Source organism: Balaenoptera ricei, chromosome 1, assembly GCF_028023285.1.
Source record: "Balaenoptera ricei isolate mBalRic1 chromosome 1, mBalRic1.hap2, whole genome shotgun sequence".
In the NCBI taxonomy this organism is placed as follows: Eukaryota; Metazoa; Chordata; class Mammalia; order Artiodactyla; family Balaenopteridae; genus Balaenoptera; species Balaenoptera ricei.
The window spans coordinates 36,194,715-36,214,679 of record NC_082639.1 but is presented as its reverse complement, the minus strand read 5'-3'; the positions used below and the strand labels follow the sequence as shown (position 1 = coordinate 36,214,679).

The following is a 19,965-nucleotide window of genomic DNA, read 5'->3' as shown; positions in this document are numbered from 1 at the left end:
GGGGAGGGAGGAGGCCGGGGCGGAGGTCAGGCCCCTGCTCTGATGGCTGTATCCTGCAGTTCTGCCTCCTAGAGACGCTGGTCACGGCCATTGTGGATGAGGTAGGGAATGAGTGGATCCTGCAGAAAAAGACGTATGTGACCTTGGGCGTGGCTGTGGCTGGCTTCCTGCTGGGAATCCCCCTCACCAGCCAGGTAAGAGCCGAGGGAAAGGCTGGGCCGGAGTTGCCAGGGTATGGGCGTTAACAAGGGGGGAGTGTAGCCTCGGGCACCCTGGACTCAGCTGCCCACTGGCCCGCAGGCAGGCATCTACTGGCTGCTGCTGATGGACAACTACGCGGCCAGCTTCTCTTTGGTCGTCATCTCCTGCATCATGTGTGTGTCCATCATGTACATTTACGGTAAGTGCCCAACCTTACATGGCCTCCTGTGTCCCGGCCCTGGGCCTGCCCACGCTGTCCTGCGGGCCTGCTGACCTCCCTCTCTCCAGGGCACCACAACTACTTCCAGGACATCCAGATGATGCTGGGATTCCCACCGCCCCTCTTCTTCCAGATCTGCTGGCGCTTCGTCTCTCCAGCTATCATCTTTGTAAGTTCGTCAGTGGTCCCTCCCCTGCTGCCCTGTGGCAAGCGTCCTTCTCTTGGGAACCAGCAAAGGGAGAGCAAGAGCCCATCCATCTGGCCAGAGCTCCCCATGGAGGCTCCACACCCACATATCTGGCCACTGGGAGTCCGAGCAAGGTTGCGTAGAGTCATACAGGTGTGTGGAGACTCAGAACCACCCAGGCCCTGGCCTTGGGTTAGGAAGGGGGCACAGGGCCCTGTATTTGAAGACAGTGCCCAGCTTCGGCAGAGGAAAGCAGGCTGGCAGCAGCTGAGAGCCGGCCCTCCCTCCCTGGTGTTCCCGCCTGGCATTCCCAGAGGAGCCTCGGGAACCATGACTGACACTGGTGTCAGCCTCCGTCAGCCTCGCGGAGCTCCTGTCTCCAGTCCCTGACAGCCGAGGTGCTCGGAGTACTCAGGGTATGTGGTGTGAATGCGTGTTCCAGAAGCAGGTTGTACAAGTCAGATGTCAGCTCAGGATCCGGGACACCCTCGTAAGCCTTCCAGGCACTGGAGTGGGCCGGCTTGGGAGGGGGAATTCTGGGTTTCCACCAGTATTCAACACCTGGGAAACTCCCATCAGGGAGCTGAAATGGTGGAGGGAACTCCCACCGTGGCCAGGAACCATATATCAAGTCATGTGATACAACTCTCCAAGGTATCGTTAGTATCTCCACTTTACAGATGAGGAAACTGTGAGGCACCGAAATGTTAAGTAACTGATCCAAGGTTACACAGCTTCTAAGAGGCAGAGCCCTCATGCAAAGCAGGTAGTCTGATCTGGAGCCTGTGTGCTGGGCCCGTGCTACGCTAGAAAGAAGTGCAGGAGGAGGGGTGGTCTATGGACTAAAAACCCTCTGATTTTGCTCCTTTATGCTCAGGGTGAGAAGTGGGGGGCAAAAGGGATTTGCTAGTGTAATGGTCCCTCCACAGAGAAGAGGCAGGGCCATCTCTGAGTGACAGAGGGGTCAGCCCAGTGGCCAGGGCAGTGTCCGGAGTCATGCCCCCATCATGCCAGCTCCTGTGTGCCACAGAGAGGTCAGCACCGGATTTCCACTTTGGCTCATGTTTCTGAATAAAAGGCCCCTGAGGGCTGAGGCCTCCGTCACATGGGTTGTGGGATCTTCCCGAGCCTGGCGCACGCACCAGCTCTGGCCACTGGCCCAGCTTTGAAGCAGGAGCAACGGAAGTCTCCTGTAAGTGGTGGGAGGAGGGGAGGGTAGATGCCAGCCAAGCGCAGTGCCCTTGAGGGTTGTGGCTTTGGCCCAGGACCTGCCCCAGGGGAGCTCATCCTCCACGGCTCCCAGGAGGCTGCCGCCCTGCTTGGAGACCCAGGGCACCGCCCAGGCAGGGCAGGAGGCAGGAAGGGCCCTGGGTCCAGTGTCTCCGCGAGATTGAGTCAAAGGCAGCAGCGCCCTCTCTGTGCCCAGAAAGCCAGGCTGGAGTCACCTTCAGGTGAGGATGCCAGGCTCTGTGGACACGTGTTTCTGGACTGTTGGTTTTCTTTGGGGGCTTTACTTCTTTATATTGCTGAAAAGGTCTTTTTTGACAAACTCCATCCTTCTATCAGCTCAAATAAAGAATTTACTGGGACTTTCCCAGCGGTCCAGTGGTTAAGACTCTGCCTTCCAAGGCAGGAGGTGTGGGATCGATCCCTGGTCGGGGAAGTAAGATCCCACATGCTGTGGGGTGTGGCCAAAAACTCAAAAAAAAATTTTTTTTTAAGAATTTATCCACAGCTTAGATCAGGATCTAATTCCATTCAGAAAACTTGCTCTAAGCTCCTCTGTGTGCAGCGTCCCAGAAGGGCCCACCCACCCCTCAATGGATATGGGCCTTGCCTTCTAGAATTTGGTCACCCAGAAGGCTGGAGGGGCCTGAGCTCCAGAACACAGATGAGGGCTCAGGGTGGATGCTGAGCCCTCCTGGCAAGTGGCACCCACTGCCCCGGCTCCTCTGGGTGGCCCATGAGCCACCTGCCCATCTTTCTGCTAACTTTAGTTTTTTCATTGCTGGAACCCCAGGCTTTATTTCCCATGTCCCTCATCTCTTTCCAAAGTGGTTCCCGAGAGCATCCCCAGCCTGACACTCATGATTTCTAGCCTTTGGAGCCTCCGCAGGCTGTCTGTCACTGTCTCCACAGCCACAGACTGGCAGGACTTTGCCCTTTCCTCTCCCCCATTACTCCCACTTCCTTGCATAAGTCAGTTCAGATCAGCACACGAGATTGTGCCAGGCACCGTGCTGGGCACTGGAGACCCAGAGCTGATGCAATCCCAGGAGCTCCCAGGTCTGGGGGAAACACCCATAAAATGCTTAGTAGATGGAAAATGCCACTAAAGCCCTTTCAGGAAGAGGAGACTGGAAATCAGTGGAGGCTTCTTGAAGGAGGTGGCATTTGCATAGGGTTTGACAGAGGAGGATGCAAAAGAGGATCCTCCATAGTATGAAGGGTGGGAAACGCTGGGTGTAGCAGAGACACTGAGACAGTAAGGCCAGAAAGATAAGCCGAGGTCTTGATGTGAGGTGGAGAAGGCCCTAAAGGCCAGGGATTTGGCCTTACCTCAGCAGGCAATGCAGGGCCATTGCGAGTCTTTGAGCAGAACTGACTTCCAAGGGCCACGGCAGCTGAATGGCTCCCTGGCTGGTTCAGGATTATGCAGAAGACAGACCTCTCCCCTTCCACCGTGGCCACCTGCCCATCATACCCTGGACCCCTGGTTCCACCAGCTTCTTCCACTACCCAAACACTGACGTCACCCCTGCCCTCCCCAAAATGCCTCTTTCTAGTTTGGGAAACTGGAGAGGGAGGGAGAGGGTGCGGATAGGAGGCCTGAGGCCTGGGTGGGGCTGGGCAGGACTCACGCCCACTCCCGTCCCCCACTCTCTGCAGTTCATTCTCATCTTCACGGTGATCCAGTACCAGCCAATTACCTACAACCACTACCAGTATCCAGGCTGGGCTGTGGCCATCGGCTTCCTCATGGCTCTGTCCTCTGTCATTTGCATTCCACTCTACGCCCTGTACCAGCTCTGCCGCACAGATGGGGATACCCTCCTCCAGGTGAGGGGTGGGGGCAGGGGGCAGCCAGGTGAAACAGGAGGGGGTGGATGGACGGGGCTTCAGGGCTCCCTTCTGATGACCGTGCCCACCCCGCCCCCAACCATGCCTACCTCTCCTGCAGCGTCTGAAAAATGCAACCAAGCCAAGCAGAGACTGGGGGCCCGCCCTCCTGGAGCACCGAACGGGGCGCTATGCCCTCACCATTCCACCCTCTCCTGAAGACGGGCTTGAGGTCCAGCCGCTGCACCCGGACAAGGCCCAGATCCCCACGGTGGGCAGTAACGGCTCCAGCCGTCTGCAGGACTCCCGGATATGAGCACAACTGCCGGGGGAGTGCCCCACCCCCGCCCCGTGCTCCCGCCACAGAGACTGGGGAGGCGGTGGACAGGTGTCACCGCCTGCCCCTCCACGCCCTGACCAGGGCGGCTCCTGTCACCTTGGCCACCACTGCTAGCGTGGTCATTCGTGCTCGTGTCCCTAGTGTTTACAGGTCCTTTGGATGCCAAGATGGCAGCTGGGGGGCGTGAGTGATGGGAGGGTTGCTGGGGGGCCCAAAGCACTTTGGAGGGGTCTCAGGCCAGGTCCCCGGAGGCAGCTGGACTTTATGTGGCCTCTGATGCCCCCACACGTTACCCTGAGCTAAGGTTCTGGGTGGGCCCCCTACCTGTCCCCCTCCCCGAGCCTTCAGCCTCCTGACCAGTGTTCCTGCCCCCAGAGCAGACCCCAGGCTCTGCCCAGGCAGATTTGGATCTTCCTACCTGGAGGCAGGGTAAGGGGCTAGGGGGCTGTGCAGTGTTACATGTCAGGCTGTAACCCCAGCCCTGTTTGTCTGTGTAATTATTTTTGTAAAAATTGTATTATCTGTGGTTGCCACCCCCTTGCCCTTGGCCTCGGGCCCAGTCTGTCTTCCAGGCCTGCCTGCACCTCACTCAGCTGCTCTGGGGTCTCTGCGCCGCCTCCCAGCACTGGCTGTAGGGCCAGCCAGCAGAGGCCCATGACCCAACAGCCTGCCCAAAGAACTCGTTTCTGGGGGATAGGGGTGGGGTGATGTTCAGCAGGAGGTTTGAGCCCAGAGCCCTGGGGAAGGGGACCCTACATGACACCCCCTTGCCCTCCCTCTGCCAGGCTAAAGGCCCAGTCTTCCCAAAATGGGCTGCCCTTGTTCACGTGCCAAATGGTCCCAGCCGGCGTGCCCCACCCCCTCTCTGGAGCCAGAGCTCCTTCCCCCAAGCCCTGCAGTATCCGTTTGTCCGTCCTCTGTGCCCCTCTGTGCAGTGACAACCCCGGAAGAGCCGCCTCTAATCCTCTGTAGCAATAACGGTGCGCCGCCCACCCCTGCCCATCCGTGCACCACTAGGATTTTAAAGTCCATAGATTTTAATGAAATTTCTATTCCTGTCTCTGCGCTGCTGCTGTGCTTTGTCTGGGTCCCCCATGGGGACGAGAGTCAGGGCTGGGATGAGACCTCTTCCTGCCAGACCTTTGAGGGATGCCTGGGAAGAGAAAGGCCAAAGGCTGTGATGGTCAGGACCAGACACCAAGGACCAGGCGAGGGGGTAGGGTGAGGGCCAGAGAGACAGACAGCCTTGGAATCCTGGTGAGGCCTCATCCAAGACTAGATCTGAAGTGGGCTGGGCCATGGCAGCTGAGAGGTGTCAGCAGCAGACAGGGCGAGTTCCAGCAGAAGCGGAAGTCTCCTTCCTGACCAGCCCTTCAGGTTGGGGCCTGGGGCGCCACACTGGACATCGGAGTGGAAGCTGGCCTTTTTCCGGGGCTGCACTGAAGCTTCCGTCCCCAGCGGCAGGTGGCGGCCAGGCCTTGAGGTTTGGGGCAGCGCTCCAGAGGAGGAGAGGGCAGGTGGCACTGGAGAGGCCTGGCCCAAACTCCAGCAGCCCCACGGAGGCAAGGCAGTGGTCCGAGGCCCTGGCTGGAGGACTCCAAGGGCTGCAGCCTGAACAGGAGGGAGTAGCTATGAGGGGGCCGTGGCCTGCGCTTAGCCCACCCGTCCAGCTGTCCACCTGCTCTGGTTTACCTGTGACCGGGGGAGACACAGGAAGGCCTCGGAGGTGCCCGCAGCTCCTGTTGCATGGCTGCCTTCTGTTCCTTTAGCTCTGGAGGAGAGGTCTAGCTGAGACACAGCGCTCAGCAGTTCCAGGGTGTGTGTACAAGAGCAGGATGGGGACGGGAGGCTGGGTGCTCTGGGGCCTGCTCAGGGTCCTCACCTGCCAGGGTGGGCTCTAGGCTTGCCTCAGAGGGCCAAGGGGCCCCTGTATACTCCTCTTCCAGGCGGCGCTGCAGGGAGAGCTGGCTCAGTGCCCAGCCTTACGGCAGGGGCGGGGCGGGGTGGGGCGGGATGCAGAGGCCAAGATACCCAAGGTGGGGCCCGGGAACCACCCCATGCAGCCTCCTCATCCCAGCCACCTGAGGACACTCCCGAGAGGAACACCAGCCTCCCTGGAAAGCTGGGCTTGGCAAGGTAGTGGCAGGCCCGAACCCAGACATGGGGAAGAGAAGGAGGCAAAAGACCAGGGGCAAATCCAGCAGGTTAGTCTAGACGTGCTAACCTTGGACTTAGGGACTCAACCAGAATCTGGATTCACACGTACGAGAAGTGTGCATACAGGAGAAATGGACACAGGACTCACACAATCTTGGCACACACAGACACACACGTATGTGGATCTCACACACCAGGTGCGAGACGGGTGTGTCTAGGCTCAGCAGAAAGGCTCTGGGGGTGGGGAGGCCCAGGGCTGCTGCTCACCTGCAGGATGGCAACCTCCCTCTTCAACTTGCGACACTCCTCCTCCAGGAGGGCCCTGGGACATGGGGGAGTGTGGCACCGGCAGCAGTGCTGCAGGCCCGGGGCACAGCAGAGCCCTCCACATAGACCCAGCCTCCAGCCTTACCAGGAGTTCCCTCTAGGCCCTCCTTTCTCAGCCCACCTCTCCCTCTGCTGCCCAAGTGCAATCCCAGCACAGCCTTGCAGCCCCGCCAGCCTCTTCCTGGGTAGGATGTGTCCTCTCCTTGCCCGCCTCCCAGCGCCCACGCTGGGGGGCCCCATTCTCTCTTCTGCACGACAGTACTGGGCCTGCAAGTCCTCCTGCCTCCATTCTCCCCCAGATCACAGCCCTTCCCCTGTTTAAAAGACTCCTCTGTGGTCCATCTCTCTCCCACACCCCAGGATAAAAGTCCTCAGGCCAAGGCCCCTGCTGGCATCCCTACTTGGCTACTTCCTGGCAGCAACCTCACCAGCAACCTGCCCTACTCTCCTGGGTCTCCCCATCAGGTATGCTGCCTCCCTCCTCCTTCCTCATAGTCCCAGTACGTCAGGATCCATCCCCCGTCCCACCCTCCCTGTCTCGACCCCCACTGCACACACTCAGGGGCCTCACCGCAGGTATCCGGCAACCTGGTCAACGTGGGACACGTTCAGTTGGTCCTTGATGACGCTGAGGTCCCTGTGACAGCTGCTGGCAGATGAAGTCAACATCACTCTCCCATGTTGCTTCACCCCAGGCCTTCAGGACACAAATGCCATTTCTCCTAGACAATTTTGTGTGTTTTCTCACAAAGGCAACATAAGATGGTACTAACAGGAGGAGTTCTGGAGCTTGGGTTTGCAAATGGGCTCTGCCACCCTTCACTGTGTGTGAGCTTGGACAAATCCATCATCCTTTCTGAGCTTTAGTTTCCTCATCCGCAGAATGGGGACATCACCCACTTCCTAAGGATGTGCGAGAACTAAGTTGCTGCCATTCAGTGATGAACACGCTGCTGCTCATTTATCTTGTGCAGTCCCCAGCCCTCTCTAGCACAGCCCTTGCACCTGTTCTCCAGGCCGGAGGAACAACTGACCACTGGATGAAGACTTTCCTTCCACCCATGTCTGCGTATAGTGCTCCCTCTTCCTGCAAAGCTCTTCTCTATTTATCTGTCTGGAAGTCTGTTCCTCATGCTCTAAGACCCAGATCAAACCAAGCTTCCAGGCTTGGTACATGTCTCCTGGGCTTCTGCAGCCCTCATGTGCTGATCCCTACAACAAGTGGCTGTAGAAGTGTCCAGTCCCAGACCAGGAGCTCCTCCATGACGGCAGGTGGGACCCGCCAGTTGGCTGGGGCCTCTGCCAAGCGGGAACAGACCCCTCCTTTCCTACCACTATACCTGGGCTCACCAGCTCTCAGGCGGAATATCCCCTGCTCTGGCAAATCACGCCTGGGCTCCTCCAAGGCAAAGCGCAGGACCCCGGGGCTGTACTGGACCCAAGCCTGGGTCTGGTCCCTGCAGAAGGTGCACACGGGGGACACTCAGGGGCTCCTTCCAGGGAACCACAGGAAAGGCGACCCTGGCCCCTTGTCAGTTTCAGGGCTAGCCCATCTGAGTTCTGGGGACAGGGCCCAGCCCCAGGTCTGAGGCTCCAACCTGCCCTCACAGATGGCCTTCCGGCGGAGACCTTGGAGCAGCTGCCGCAGTTCCTGGCGCACGAGGTCTCTGAGGAGGGGCGGTGGTGCCAGAAGGGAGGAGAGGTCAGAGGTGCGGCGCGAACCAGGGGCTTGGAAGGATCGAGCCTCTCGGAGCAGTGATCGTAGCATCACCACCTGCAAGGAGAGCTGGGACACCTTGCGACTGCGGGGGGAAGTAAGGGGAGGAAGGGGAGCTAGGGGAGTGAGGGGCAGGGCAGAGTTAAACTGGAGAGGGCTGGGCGGACAGTGAGATCCGACAAGAGCTCCAAAGTTACCGGGCAGAGCCAGGGACCCGGAGGAGGTGAGGAAATCGCCCAAGTCGTGGGATAGGCCTGGAGTGGGGCCCACCTTCCCACGCCCCACCTCTGCCCGCAGCTCCAGGCTCAGGTCCACCGTCGTCTCCCCGAGAATCCTCTTCACTTCGGGCCGCTCCGGGAGCGGAACGTGCTCTTCCACCAGCTCCCACAGCGGCGGGGAGTCCCCAGGCATGGCCTGCCCGCACCGCCGCCCCGCAACGCGCGACCGCACGCTCGGACTGCCGAACAGCTGATCGGAGAGCTGGGTTACTGGGAGACCGCAGGTCTCCCAGTGCTGGGCACGCCCCGCCCCTTCCTGGTCTCACAGGCCACGCCCCCAGCCTGTCTCTCGGGCCGGCCTCTCCCCAGCCCCACCCCGTCCCCACGGCTAGAGTTGCCCGGTCCAGAGCCGCCGATCTCTGGCGCTGTCTCTTCTACCCAGCTACTGGCCGATTCTCCGGGGCCGGGGACCAGGAGCCAGGCCGCAGGACTGGGGCCCTAGCCCCACCTCTTCCGCGCGACCGTCACCCGGGAAACGGGGCCCGCTACCCCAAGCCCCGCCACCAGAAGGCCCCGCCCCCGCCCATTCCAGGCCGGTGCCGGCTCGTGAAGCCCAACCCACAGCCCTGGTAGGTGGTTTTGGAGTGCGAACCATCCACACCGCCCTGACTCCAAGCACCTTTCGGCTTCAGGGCAGGTGAAAGAACCGAGAAATCTGAGCCCAATGGGTTTATTACTTCTTTGTCTCTTCTGGCCGGGAGGCAGCGGCAGGGTAAACATTTCTCCTTCCAGCCGGCGGAAGTCTAGCGAACCACTGCATTTCGAGGGGCCTGGGGAACCAGGACAGCCTGGGCCAGACCGATAGGCTGTCCTGGTTCCCCCTGGCCCTCCCGTAACACACTCTGGGTCTGGGTTTAGGGATCCAGATCCCCATCCCCAAACAGACAAAGGGGCTGCTCCATTCACGTTTTTTACTAAAGCACCCACACAAGTTTCTGTGCAATGTACAAACACGAGCCGGCCCTGGGGCTACTGCCTTCTCTCTGAGGGGGGCGGGGCAGGAACCCAACGGATCCGAGCCCCATCCGCCCCATGCAAAGCCCAACCCCAAGATCCCAGACACAGCACGCCCTCTGGTCCCCTCCTGGCGCTGCTCCTCAGCAGGGGGTGCACCAGAGTTTGCCCCCTACAATGTTGAGTGAAAAAGGTTTCCCCTCCCCTGGGAGCATGGGGGATCCCCAGGCCTGAGAATTCCCCCTGGAAGCGACATTGCCCCCTAGTCATACCTCCCACTCTTCCAGGCCCTAGGGGACTCAAGGGGGGGAAACTGAGGCACAGAGAGGTGGAGTGACCTGGCCCAGGCCACTTGGCGAGGCAGTGCAGGGGCTGGCCCAACCCTGACAGTGAGGGGGGCTGAACTGGGGAGGGAGGAGCAGGAAGAAGGGTTGACCCCAGAGAGGGCTACACTTGAGGGGTCTGCCCAGGACAGAAGCTCCCCGAAGTAGGTTCTGAAACTTCCAGGTGCAGCTGGGGGGGCCTACTGAAGACCCTCAGAAAACAGAGCCCACAGTCTCTGTCCTGGGGGATCTGTCACGGAGCAGCCACCAGCCAGGCTGTAGGTCAGTCCTCTGGCAGGCAATCCTTGGTACTGGTAGCCTTTGTCCATTGGTGTCAGCCCCGAGGAGGCCATGATGGGGGCCGCCCAATGTCCACTGTGATATTAGTGAAGAGCGGTTGCCGAGACACCTCCAAGACCTGGTACCGCACTGACCCGATGCCATCCCGCTTCATGGTCAGCTTCGTGTTTTGAATCTTGGTAAACCTAGATAGGATGGAAGTGGGTCCAGATCAGGGCTCACCACCAAACCCAACAGAGATCACTGGGGCCAAGGGTCACGCCATCCTGGCTTCTTCCTGGGGTGACTCGGTTCTCTTCGTCGCCCCGTCCACCTGCCTGGAGCCCTTTGGCTCTTGCAACTACCCTCCAAAAAGAGATCTCACCCCCTTGAGTCCAGAATCACAACACCCTCACAAATCTTTCTCTCATCTCAGACCTAGACACAGGGCACCCCACAGGTACCTCAAATGCAACGTGTCCTGTATTGTATGCATCATCTTTACTCCTCACACCCATCATCTCTGTGCCATCTTCTCTGTTCCTCATCCTTTAGTCACTCCTTCACCATCTATTTATTGAGCAGTCCCCGTGTGCCAGGCGCGCTCTAAGCACCAGGGTCACAGCCATGAACAGGACAGCAAGGTCCTTCCTCTCGTGGCAAGTCTATTCCACTAAGGGAGACAAGTAACAGACAAGGAAGACATCAGCGCGCTAAGGGAGACAGGAGAGGGAGATCAGGATGACTGCCATGGAAGGGGTGCGTGTGGGCCATCAAGCTGACAGCAGAGGAAGAGCATTCCAGGCAGAGGTAACAGCACATGCTGACCCTACACTGGAAATGTGAATTTGCACAGCTGAGTGGCTAGAGCTTAATGGGCCAAGGGGAAAAACCAGAGTAAGATTAGCTGGGAGGTTAGAGCATGTACGGGCAGGCCTCTGTAAGTCAGAGGAAGCAGTTTTTTATTCTGTGGGTGAGAAGACACTGAGGGATTTTTCGCCCAGTTTGGGGGAGGGAGGGCCAGGGAACATGAACTATAGAAGAGGGAAGACAGAAAACCAGCTGGGCAAGAGGACGGAGGCCACACCAGGGCAGAGGTAAAGGGAAAAGTGGACCAGCTCAGATATGTTTGGGGCGGGGGTGGCACTGATGTGACCGGCTGATGGTCCGGACATGTAGGGTGAGAGAAAGAAGAATCCAGAGCTCCTAGGGCTTCCCTGGTGGCGCAGTGGTTGAGAGTCTGCCTGCCAGTGCAGGGGACACGGGTTCGAGCCCTGGTCTGGAAAGATCCCACATGCCGCAGAGCAGCTGGGCCCGTGAGCCACAATTACTGAGCCTGCGCGTCTGGAGCCTGTGCTCCGCAACAAGAGAGGCCGCAATAGTGAGAGGCCCGCGCACCGCGATGAAGAGTGGCCCCCGCTTGCCACAACTAGAGAAAGCCCTCGCACAGAAACGAAGACCCAACACAGCCATAAATTTAAAAAATAAATAAATAAATAAAACTTAAAAAAAAAATAAAAGATCAATTTGGTTATTGAAAAATAAAAAAATAAAAGAATCCAGAACTCCTAGATTTGAGGCAAAAGCAACTAGGTAGATGAAACCAGCATCCACAGAGTTCCTTAAGCCAGAAACATCTTGCTATCATGCCACTCCCCCACCTAAGGCAGACATCACAACTGAGGATGGCACCTAGACACGCTATTCCTGCAACAGGACCATGGCCCCTGGCAGGTGCTTCCAGAGCTCCACTCCCACCCTCATCCCAACTGTTTTGATCCTCCCAGTCGTTCTGAGCTCAGTTCAGATTGCTCTCCAGAGCCATCCCAACACTGAGCGCTCTCCCTCAGATGCCCTGAAGCCCCTCTTCTCCCAGCCTGTCGTCCTTGCCCTGCTCACCATGGTTTTTATCTGAACTGCTTTTTCATCAGCTCCCTGGACGCCTGGTGCGTCATGCTTCTGCCAAAGATCAACCCTACATCAGTGCTGCCACTTCCCTCCCCACTCTGACACACTAGCTTCACAGCAGAACATCCCTACTGGTCCCGTGGGGGCACGGCAGCGTCACACCCACATGCCCCCTGGGCTCCGTCAGTTCCTTTGGGCCTAGTCTGCTTCCTCCTGCTCCACCCAGCAGCTCTGCCAGCCCTTCACCTTCTTCAAACTCAAAGGGTGGTCCTTCCAAACCCAAATCTGGTCCTGCCCCTTCCCCGCTGAAAACCCTTCTATGACTCCCCAGCGCCTCTGGGACAAAAGTGAAACTCCCAACCTGGGATCAGCAGAGACCCCCTCTCCTGTCACTCCCAGCCTTCAGACTGAAGAGTTTCAGACTCTCAGTGTATACAATGGACGTTCACATTCCAGACTCCCACACATACTATTCCTTTTATCCAGACTGGCCTCCTCCATCAGCCTGGTGAATATAGCACTGTGCCTAGGGTAGGTGTGTGACAAATATTTGTAGAATGAATAACTCTTTTCAAACTCCAGTTTACCATCACCTCCTGCAGGAAGCCTCCCACCATCACTCCCTCTTCTGCCAGGATAGCACCTTGCCCTGATCACCTTGTGTTGCCTCTGCTGGCCTCCCTGCCTAGAATGAACTTCACACAGGCTATCCAGCCAGGACTGGGTCTGACTGCTCTGCACCCTCTCGCCCCCTGCCCCTACATTTCACATGCCCTCAGGCACTTCTCCCACCCAGCATCAGACACCAATGTTGCTTCCTCCTCGGAGACCAGCCACCTACTCCAATCTCAGAGGGCTCAGCAATGACTTCCACTACCACCCCACATTGCTCGGGCCACCTCTGTTGGGTCCGCAGGCCCTGGGGCTGTGCCCTGGGCCCACTATCTCTCGTCCTATCTGTTCTGGCACAAGTGAGGTCTGTGAGGGCACCGAGAGGAATGCAAGCTACTCAGTGACGATCTGAGTGAGCCCTGCCTTTAAACTTCAGTCACTTCTAGGAATCAGGCCAGGGGTGAGAGCTGGACGGGGTGAGGCTGAGCTGGGGACTGGGGAACAGGGATCAGGGTGGTGGGAGTCATCTCTATAAGTCAAGGGTCGGGGACCTTGGGATCACCTCTGGGTGTCAGTGGCACTGGAACATCACTGCTACGGAGTAAGGGGCCGGGGCGGTTGGGGTCAAGGGCGCTGGGGGTCACCTTTGAGGGTTGGGCTCATTATGCTTGTCCCGGTCGTGCTTGATCATGCGGTAGCGGCCTATGCGGACGTCTGGGCGCGAGATCTTCATCCCAGCCAGGGAGATCCTGGGGACGGGGACAGCCGGGCTGGAGCAGGCACCAGGAAGGGTGAAGAGCCCCGCCCGGTCTGCGCCACCCCCGCCTCAAGCACCCAGTCTACTCCCTACCCTGTCCCCACTCACCGGTTGAAGATGTCGTCATCCTCACCACCCCAACCCCAGTACTCGTTGGGGAAGCCGTTGATTCTCAGGAACTGGGATTTATTCAGGCCCGACACACCTCCAAAGTAGCCAGCATAGGGCAGCCTAGGGCACGGAAGGCAGGCATCAGTGAGGGGCCTCAGGGGATTCCAGATGGAGGCCCGGCAGCAAGGGGGCCACTGGGGCTGGGAGCGATGGCCTGGGTTGGGTGGGGAGGCCTGGGTCCACCTGAGAAGGGAGCCCTCACCGAAAGCCAAACTTGTCCATGGCAATGGCGAAGTGGCGAGGCTGGTCGCCACAGCGGTACAGGTTGCGGTCATCCATGGGCACCAGGTCCACGTCACTGAAGATGAAGCAGTTGTAGGTGGCGTCCTCCTTCAGTGCCTCTAGGAAACCCACGTTGAGCAGCTTGGCCCGGTTGAAGGTGTCCTCACCGTGCTGGGGTTGGTGGAGGGGACAGGTCAGCTCTGGGCCTGAGACTTGGAGGCACCTGCCACTTTACCACCATCCAGCGCGGTCCCTGCGGGCCCAGTACTACTACCCCCACCTGCCCCCATCGGGGCCCCCAGACTCTAGGAATCAAGGCCAGCTCTTTACCCTGGACCTGGCCTTGCAAGGCCTTTCAGGAAGTGACTCCATCTTCTCTCTGGCCACTGCCCTCAGATGCTGAGGACCAGCTATACTACATTCCTCCACGACCCCAGAACACGCCAGACTCTTTCTTGCCTCCAGGCCTCGGTGTTAGCAGTTCCCTCTGCCTGGAATGCTCTCCTTCTATGCTTATCAAACTCATGCCTGGAAAGGCCTCCTTCACCAAACCTCCCCGCCCCAGTATAATTACTCATTTCCTCCCGTGTGCTTCCCTTATGCCAGGGTCCATTCCAACTGTTACAATTTAGAGCTCTCCTTTCATTCATTCCTTCTAACATGCCAGGTGGCCCTGTCCTTGGTGCCAGGTGTCTTCTCTGTGCTGGTGCGAATCCTAGAGATGACCGGCCCTGAACACACAGTTTCCCTACTGAGCACGTCACAGAGTGAGATGAACCAAAAATGCCCCCAAATGACCAGCATCTAAGATGCAGAGACCACGAGGACTGAGCCACTGAGCCTCAGCCACCTGTCCCCTCTGGCTCATGTAGATCCACATCCGACTCCCCGGGCAGCCTCTGGGACCAGGACAGGACCAGGCTCAATTCACTTGTCTCCGCAACAAAATGATAAGCACAGTGAGCCTGGGATCCCCCGAGAAATGGGCTGCGGGACGAGGTCTCCTTGAGGCTGGTCTCCTGGCCATGTAGCCCCAAGCTCCAAATTCTGGCCAGAGCAAGGAGGGTTCCATGGAAGAAGCTGGCTGGCCCCTGAGCCCCCTGCTCCAACCCATGATCTCCAGGCTGGAGCCAGAGACGCTCCTGGTCTTCAAGTGGGCCCTTCTGGAAGGAGAGGAGGAGTAGCCCCTCCTCTTCACCAGCCAGCCTGGGCCCGAGGGGGTGGGAGCTGCTCCCCTGGAACCTGAACGGCCCAGCCTCACCTGCTCTCTTTCCTCCTTGCCCTGAACCTTCCCACCAGCCCTTGGAGCAACTGTCCACTTTCTCCTGGCTCATCGGCACTCCTTCCTAACCTCTCTCACCACCCCAGGGCCCTAGGTTTCTCCCACAGGGCTCATAAACATGCTCATTTCTCTCCCATCCAAAGAAAGCCCTCCCTCTAGCCACCGCCCTACCTTTTGCCTTCCCTTCTCAGCAGAGGGGTTTTTTTTTGATCGAGAGTTGTCTCCAATTGGCTACTTGCATTTTGTCAAATCTGATTCCTTCTGCAACCCACTGCAATCTGCTTCCGCCCCCACCAGGCCCCTGAAATGGCTCTCGCTGGGCCCACCTTGTTGCTAAATCCACTGGACGCTTCTTAGTCTACATCCTTCCTTACTCCCCCAGCAGCGCTCATGCAGCTGCCACGCTCCCTTCTTGACGCTTATTCCTAGGCTCCTGGGACACCAAGCTCTCCTGGGTCTCCTCAAACCTTTCTGGTCAACCCACGTGGCCTCTGTGTTCTCTCTTTCTCCACCCGTTCCCTTATGTTCTGGCTTTCTCCTCTCAGCTCCCAGGCCCCCCTGGGCAGGCTGACATTGCTGGTTTTAGGGACCATCATCTGTGTACTGGTGGCTCCCAGATCCCTCTCCACCTCAGACCTCACTCCTAGGTCGATTCATTTGTCCAACTGCCTGCTGAACATTCCTCTTATACTTCCCCCAGGCACTTAAATTCATCACATGCAAAAAAGAATTCAGAGTCGCACTCACCCCCAGACCTGGCCCAGATCCTATGTTCCCATCTCATTCAGAGGCGCAGGCATCCACACTGCCAACAGTCAAGACAGAAACCCTCGAGATGTCCCGGCATCTCTCTTTCCTTACTCTCTGCTATAGTGTCACATCTCTCCCCTCACCCACACGACTCCTGCCCGACTCGTATGCACATTCACCACCTCCTTCCTGAACATCGTAGCCTCTTCCCAACCGGGCCCCCTGCCTCCAGGCTCCCCTTGCATCCCACTGTCCACAAGCAATCAGAGCAATCTTTTTAATAAGCACACATACACATTGCTCCCTCATTAAAACCTCACAACGGTGCCCCATCACTTTCAGGCTAGAATCCAACTCTTTAAGATTCCTCCTAAGACCCTTCTGGATTTGGCCTCCACTAGCTCTTCCAACCTCATCTCTGTTACCCACCCTACACGTTGGACCCCACCCCTCAGCGGACAGTTCCCGAACACGAGACCAGTTCTCTCGTTGGGGCCTGGGGCCTCCAGGTCCCTCTACATAAAATGCTTGCCTCCTCCAGTCCCTCCGCCAGCTGATGCCTGTTCATCCCTCAAGACCCATCTCAATCGTCGCCTTCCCACCCCAGGGCTGGACCAGGCCCTTTGGTGGTCCCACTGCCCCCTGCTCCAACTCCAGTCACACAACATTGTCCTGGAGTCTAAAGGGATCCAAGTTCAAGTCTGGGAATTCTCTGTGGGGAGGAGGGCCTGTATCAGATCCTCTCCAGGTTCCGGCAGCCAGCCCCAGCCAGGCCCATGGCAGGGCTCAGAGCCTGAGCTAAATTCCTGGATCTCAGCTGTGCTCAGCACTTGGCCCTAAGGCAGACTTGATCCCTCTTTCAGGTCTAACTCTCCCTCTGCTCGGGGCCCTCCATATCTCAGAGCCAGCATACCCTAAGCCGCCACCCCTGTGGGTGGGGCCTACCACGGGTAGACAATGGCTCTCACCCCCTATCGAGGCCATGCACACACCTGGCAGTGTGCACACCACCATTAACACACATGCACGCCCCTGAATGCACATACAAACCTGCCTACACACGCAATGACATACACGTGCCCCCACACATATGTACACGTGTCCGCACAACCACTGGCAGACGAGCAGCCACGAATGCCCCCAACCCCGTGGCTGCACCAGCAGGTATGTGGGCCCCTCACCCACGGGTGCTCGTGGGTTCCCTGGTGGCTGGTGGCCAGCCTGGGGGCCGCAGGCAGCACACCTGGTTGATGACATAGATGCCATAGCGCAGCCGCTGTCGCCTGAGGATGGGGTGCAGATAGTGGAGCCAGTAGCGTAGGTGGTGCTCCCGGTGTCGGAAGGGGATGATGACCGCCACCGTCTGGGCTGGCGTGCAGTCGGGCGGTGTATAGCGGCCGCCCAGGAGCACGCCTGGGTTTTCCCTCTGCACCCGCTCCAGGGGCATGGGTGAGGTGAACTCAATCAGCAGTCGGCCCACTGCAGGCAGGACGGTGGCAGGAATCAGGCCTTCATCAGAACCCAGGGACACCAGCCCTCTCCCTCCGCCTGGGGTGGGCAAGGGAACCCCAGAAACAACCCTCTGACAACACACCCAGACCCTTGGCAACCCCGTGGGTCAAGACTCCACTCCCCCAGTCCCCTGCCCACCCCTAGAGGCAAGCCCCACCCTGCAGTCTCACCAAGACCAGGCGGCGAGTCAGGACAGGGTGGCAGGACAGGAGCCGTGGGGCCCGGCCGGGCGCTGGGAGCCTCAGGGAGCCCGGAGCTGGGGGCGGTGGCGTTGGGCCGAGAGCAGTTGGTACTGCTGCTGGCGGCTGGGTGGAGGGCACGGGCGGGGCCTCGCGCACTGAAGCGGCTGAAGAAGGCCAAGTGCTGGGCGTAGACGTCAAAGTAGAGGATGACGGCCACGAGAAAGTGCAGCAGGCAGAGTAGGAGCACGGCCTTGCAGACGCGCTCCAGCGTCCCCCCGAGGAGTCTGCTCATCCCGCAGGCGGCCACCGGCCCGCCCAATGGGCCCGGGCATCCGGCTGCTGGCCTGAGCAGGGGTAGGAGAGAAACAGACCCAGGAGGTCAGGGCCGGAGGGGCTAGGCCACCCACCCACCTCCTGCGCACCGCTCACAGTCTTAGACCCGCATCCTCACACTTACCTGCTCACACCCTTCGACTTACATTCTACCTGCAAATACACACAAACAGTCCCTGGCACCTCACTACTCCCGCATCTTCACACAATGCCTTCCTTCCTCATCCTCACTGACACAAGCACAGCTTCACCCACCCTCACACTCAGGTATGTGCCCTTATTGCCTGACTTCACACACACCCCATGGATTCCCAAGAACATGGACATGTGACCTCTAGGTCACGCTGGCTCATACCTGAACAAGGAAACACGTTTACGTATAGACCCACATGTGTTCTCTGTGCCCCAGAGAACAAACGCCCCACAGGCCAGCATCCTCAACCCAGGACTCCTGGTCTGGGGGAGGGAGACCATTTACTGAGTACTTACCATGCAAGAGCGCTTTGTACTCAAGACTTCATTTAGTCCTCTGGGGAACATGGTGGGCAGTGGTTTGGTTGGACAGGTTCCAGTGGCAAGCAAGCCAGGCCATCTGGGACCAGGCTGGGAAGTGGCCCTCAGCATCCAGGTGGCCCAAATTTGAACAAGATGTTTATGGGATCCCTTCCCTCTGGAGCAAGAGGTCAAAGTACAGGGTGGGGCATCAGACACCCCTCCCATAAGACCTCAAGGATTGGGATGAACTATCTGGGGCCTGCCCAGCACTGCTGGTTCTGATTCCCAGGAAGGGGAACGCTTGGGCCCTGGAGACAGCATGTTAGGAGAGGGTCTTGCCTGGGCCATGGCTCTAACTGTGGGTCCAACACAGCAGCAACACTTCTGGGGGGCACTTCTGGCAGTGCTTCAGAGAGCAGGGTGAGTCCCACTCAGATACATAGCGTCACACAACCACAAAGACACCCGCAGTCCCAGCTACAGTCACCTGCACTCAGATACACACAGAACTACATATAGAGTCACAGACACGCCTGGGTGACAGGAACAGCAACACGAGTCACGCATTCACAAACAAAGCCGCCGCTCCTGGACTTACAGAGTCACACAGACGGGCTCCCGGGCAGCTCACAACACCCGGACCCACGTGCAAATACTCCCACCCCTCCCTCTGGGGCAGGGGTTCTGGGTCAGGCTGCCAGGCTGCGAGGTGCGTTTGGGCGGGGCTGTAAGGCTGAGTGGCCTGAACACGTGGCACCCCGAGACCTGGAGGCAGCGAAGACAGGGTGGGTGTGGAGCCTGGCGGGGAGGGGGCTTGGAGGAGAGGATGTGGGGTAGGGGCCGAGGAGCGCCTCCCCACGCCACGAGGCCAGGGTGAGCGAGGACAATAAGGGAGGCTGGCTGGGAGCGGGCAGAGGAGCCCGAGGGGGGCGAGGAGACTCGAGGGATGGGGGTAGGGTGGGGTGACGCCAGGCCAGTGTCCGGCCGCTAGCGACTCTCACCGGGTCCTGGGCGGGGATCTCGGGGCCGCGCTCGGGGCACCCCTCGCGGGGCCGGGTCTAGAATCTCGGGGCCCCGGGCTGGGGGCCGCGCGCGCCCCCCTCTCACCCGGCGCTCGGGGCTCAGCAGGGGGCGCCGCTCCGGCTCCGGCTGGATTCCGGGCTCCGGCGGCTGCGAACGGCTCCGTCCCCCATGGCCCGGCCCCGCCGCCTTCCGCCTCCCGGTCAGCGGCCCCCGCGGCCCCCGGGCCGCCTCCCGCCGCCGCCGCGGGCCATGGAGCCGAGCCGCCCCGGGGGGCAGGGCGGGGCCGGGCGGCCGGGCAGACCCACGAACCCGCCGACCGATAGACCACAGCGCCGCCACCTCCCTCCCGCGCTACGGCGCCTCGGAGGGGCAGGCCCGGCCCGCGCGCCCGCGCGCGCGCCCCCGCAGCCCCCCGCCTCCAGCGCGCCCGTCCCCGCCGCGCGCCTCCGACATCCGCCCCTGCCGGCGGCCAAGCGCAACGGAGCGAGGGGACGGAGGACCAGGGAGAGGCGGGAGAAATTAATCAGACTCATCCAAGGGGTTGGATTCGAGGTCCGAACCGGAGAGGGTGTGGATGGGTAAAACCCATTACGGAGGAATGGGGTCTGGTCTGGGTTGGAGCGCGAACTCGGCCAAAGCAGGGCCCCTGGAAGTTAGGCCAACTCGTGCAGGGAG

General features: G+C 59.5%; 3 protein-coding genes across 19 annotated transcripts in view; 1 reads left to right on the top strand and 2 right to left on the bottom strand.

Moving 5' to 3' along the window:
* SLC6A9 (solute carrier family 6 member 9) overlaps positions 1 to 5,182 on the top strand; it is a 31,670-nt gene extending 26,488 nt beyond the window's left edge. For 4 of the 5 annotated variants that reach the window (XM_059920961.1, XM_059920943.1, XM_059920978.1 and 1 more), the window contains 5 exons: positions 60 to 194; positions 301 to 400; positions 490 to 590; positions 3,498 to 3,668; positions 3,790 to 5,182. In XM_059920961.1, coding sequence (XP_059776944.1) covers positions 60 to 194; positions 301 to 400; positions 490 to 590; positions 3,498 to 3,668; positions 3,790 to 3,984 — 702 coding nt within the window. In that variant the 3' untranslated portion in view covers positions 3,985 to 5,182. The remainder of the gene's footprint in view (positions 1 to 59; positions 195 to 300; positions 401 to 489; positions 591 to 3,497; positions 3,669 to 3,789) is intronic. The other variant, XM_059920968.1, reaches the window with a different exon arrangement.
* CCDC24 (coiled-coil domain containing 24) lies at positions 5,028 to 8,735 on the bottom strand. 10 transcript variants are annotated; one of them, XM_059921009.1, is made up of 8 exons: positions 8,091 to 8,735; positions 7,833 to 7,949; positions 7,064 to 7,141; positions 6,433 to 6,487; positions 5,891 to 5,960; positions 5,701 to 5,779; positions 5,431 to 5,619; positions 5,028 to 5,161 (listed from the first exon to the last, which is right to left on the bottom strand). In XM_059921009.1, exons 1-8 carry the CDS (start codon positions 8,618 to 8,620, stop codon positions 5,116 to 5,118), a joined length of 1,164 nt encoding a protein of 387 aa, XP_059776992.1. In that variant the 5' UTR covers positions 8,621 to 8,735; the 3' UTR covers positions 5,028 to 5,115. The 10 variants fall into 10 exon arrangements, with proteins under 10 accessions (XP_059776992.1, XP_059777002.1, XP_059777044.1 ...); XM_059921019.1 differs by having other exon boundaries at positions 5,028 to 5,619; positions 8,091 to 8,266; positions 8,495 to 8,735; XM_059921061.1 differs by having other exon boundaries at positions 5,028 to 5,612; positions 8,091 to 8,266; positions 8,495 to 8,735.
* Positions 8,736 to 9,141: 406 nt separating this feature from the next.
* B4GALT2 (beta-1,4-galactosyltransferase 2) lies at positions 9,142 to 19,526 on the bottom strand. Of its 4 annotated transcripts, none has more exons than XM_059920909.1 (8): positions 19,375 to 19,526; positions 18,262 to 18,442; positions 17,428 to 17,783; positions 16,989 to 17,224; positions 13,694 to 13,884; positions 13,429 to 13,551; positions 13,208 to 13,312; positions 9,142 to 10,249 (listed from the first exon to the last, which is right to left on the bottom strand). In XM_059920909.1, exons 3-8 carry the CDS (start codon positions 17,729 to 17,731, stop codon positions 10,099 to 10,101), a joined length of 1,110 nt encoding a protein of 369 aa, XP_059776892.1. In that variant the 5' UTR covers positions 17,732 to 17,783; positions 18,262 to 18,442; positions 19,375 to 19,526; the 3' UTR covers positions 9,142 to 10,098. The 4 variants fall into 4 exon arrangements, with proteins under 4 accessions (XP_059776892.1, XP_059776902.1, XP_059776882.1 ...); XM_059920919.1 differs by lacking the exon at positions 19,375 to 19,526 and adding an exon at positions 19,269 to 19,325; XM_059920899.1 differs by lacking the exon at positions 18,262 to 18,442.
* Positions 19,527 to 19,965: the final 439 nt, after the last annotated feature.

What these genes read in the sequence shown, in the direction of transcription:
- CCDC24 (XM_059920990.1), bottom strand. Translation starts at nt 8,620, where the DNA reads ATGCCTGGGGACTCCCCGCCGCTGTGGGAGCTGGTGGAAGAGCACGTT. An exon ending in AAGGCCATCTGTGAGGGCAG is followed by an intron (nt 7,950 to 8,090) that starts GTTGGAGCCTCA and finishes CACCTTCTGCAG; the next exon opens with GGACCAGACCCAGGCTTGGG. An exon ending in CCTAGAGCCCACCCTGGCAG is followed by an intron (nt 5,780 to 5,890) that starts GTGAGGACCCTG and finishes CCTCTCCTCCAG; the next exon opens with AGCTAAAGGAACAGAAGGCA.
- B4GALT2 (XM_059920909.1), bottom strand. Translation starts at nt 17,731, where the DNA reads ATGAGCAGACTCCTCGGGGGGACGCTGGAGCGCGTCTGCAAGGCCGTG. An exon ending in ATGGACAAGTTTGGCTTTCG is followed by an intron (nt 13,552 to 13,693) that starts GTGAGGGCTCCC and finishes TCCGTGCCCTAG; the next exon opens with GCTGCCCTATGCTGGCTACT. An exon ending in GATGACGACATCTTCAACCG is followed by an intron (nt 13,313 to 13,428) that starts GTGAGTGGGGAC and finishes CCCCGTCCCCAG; the next exon opens with GATCTCCCTGGCTGGGATGA.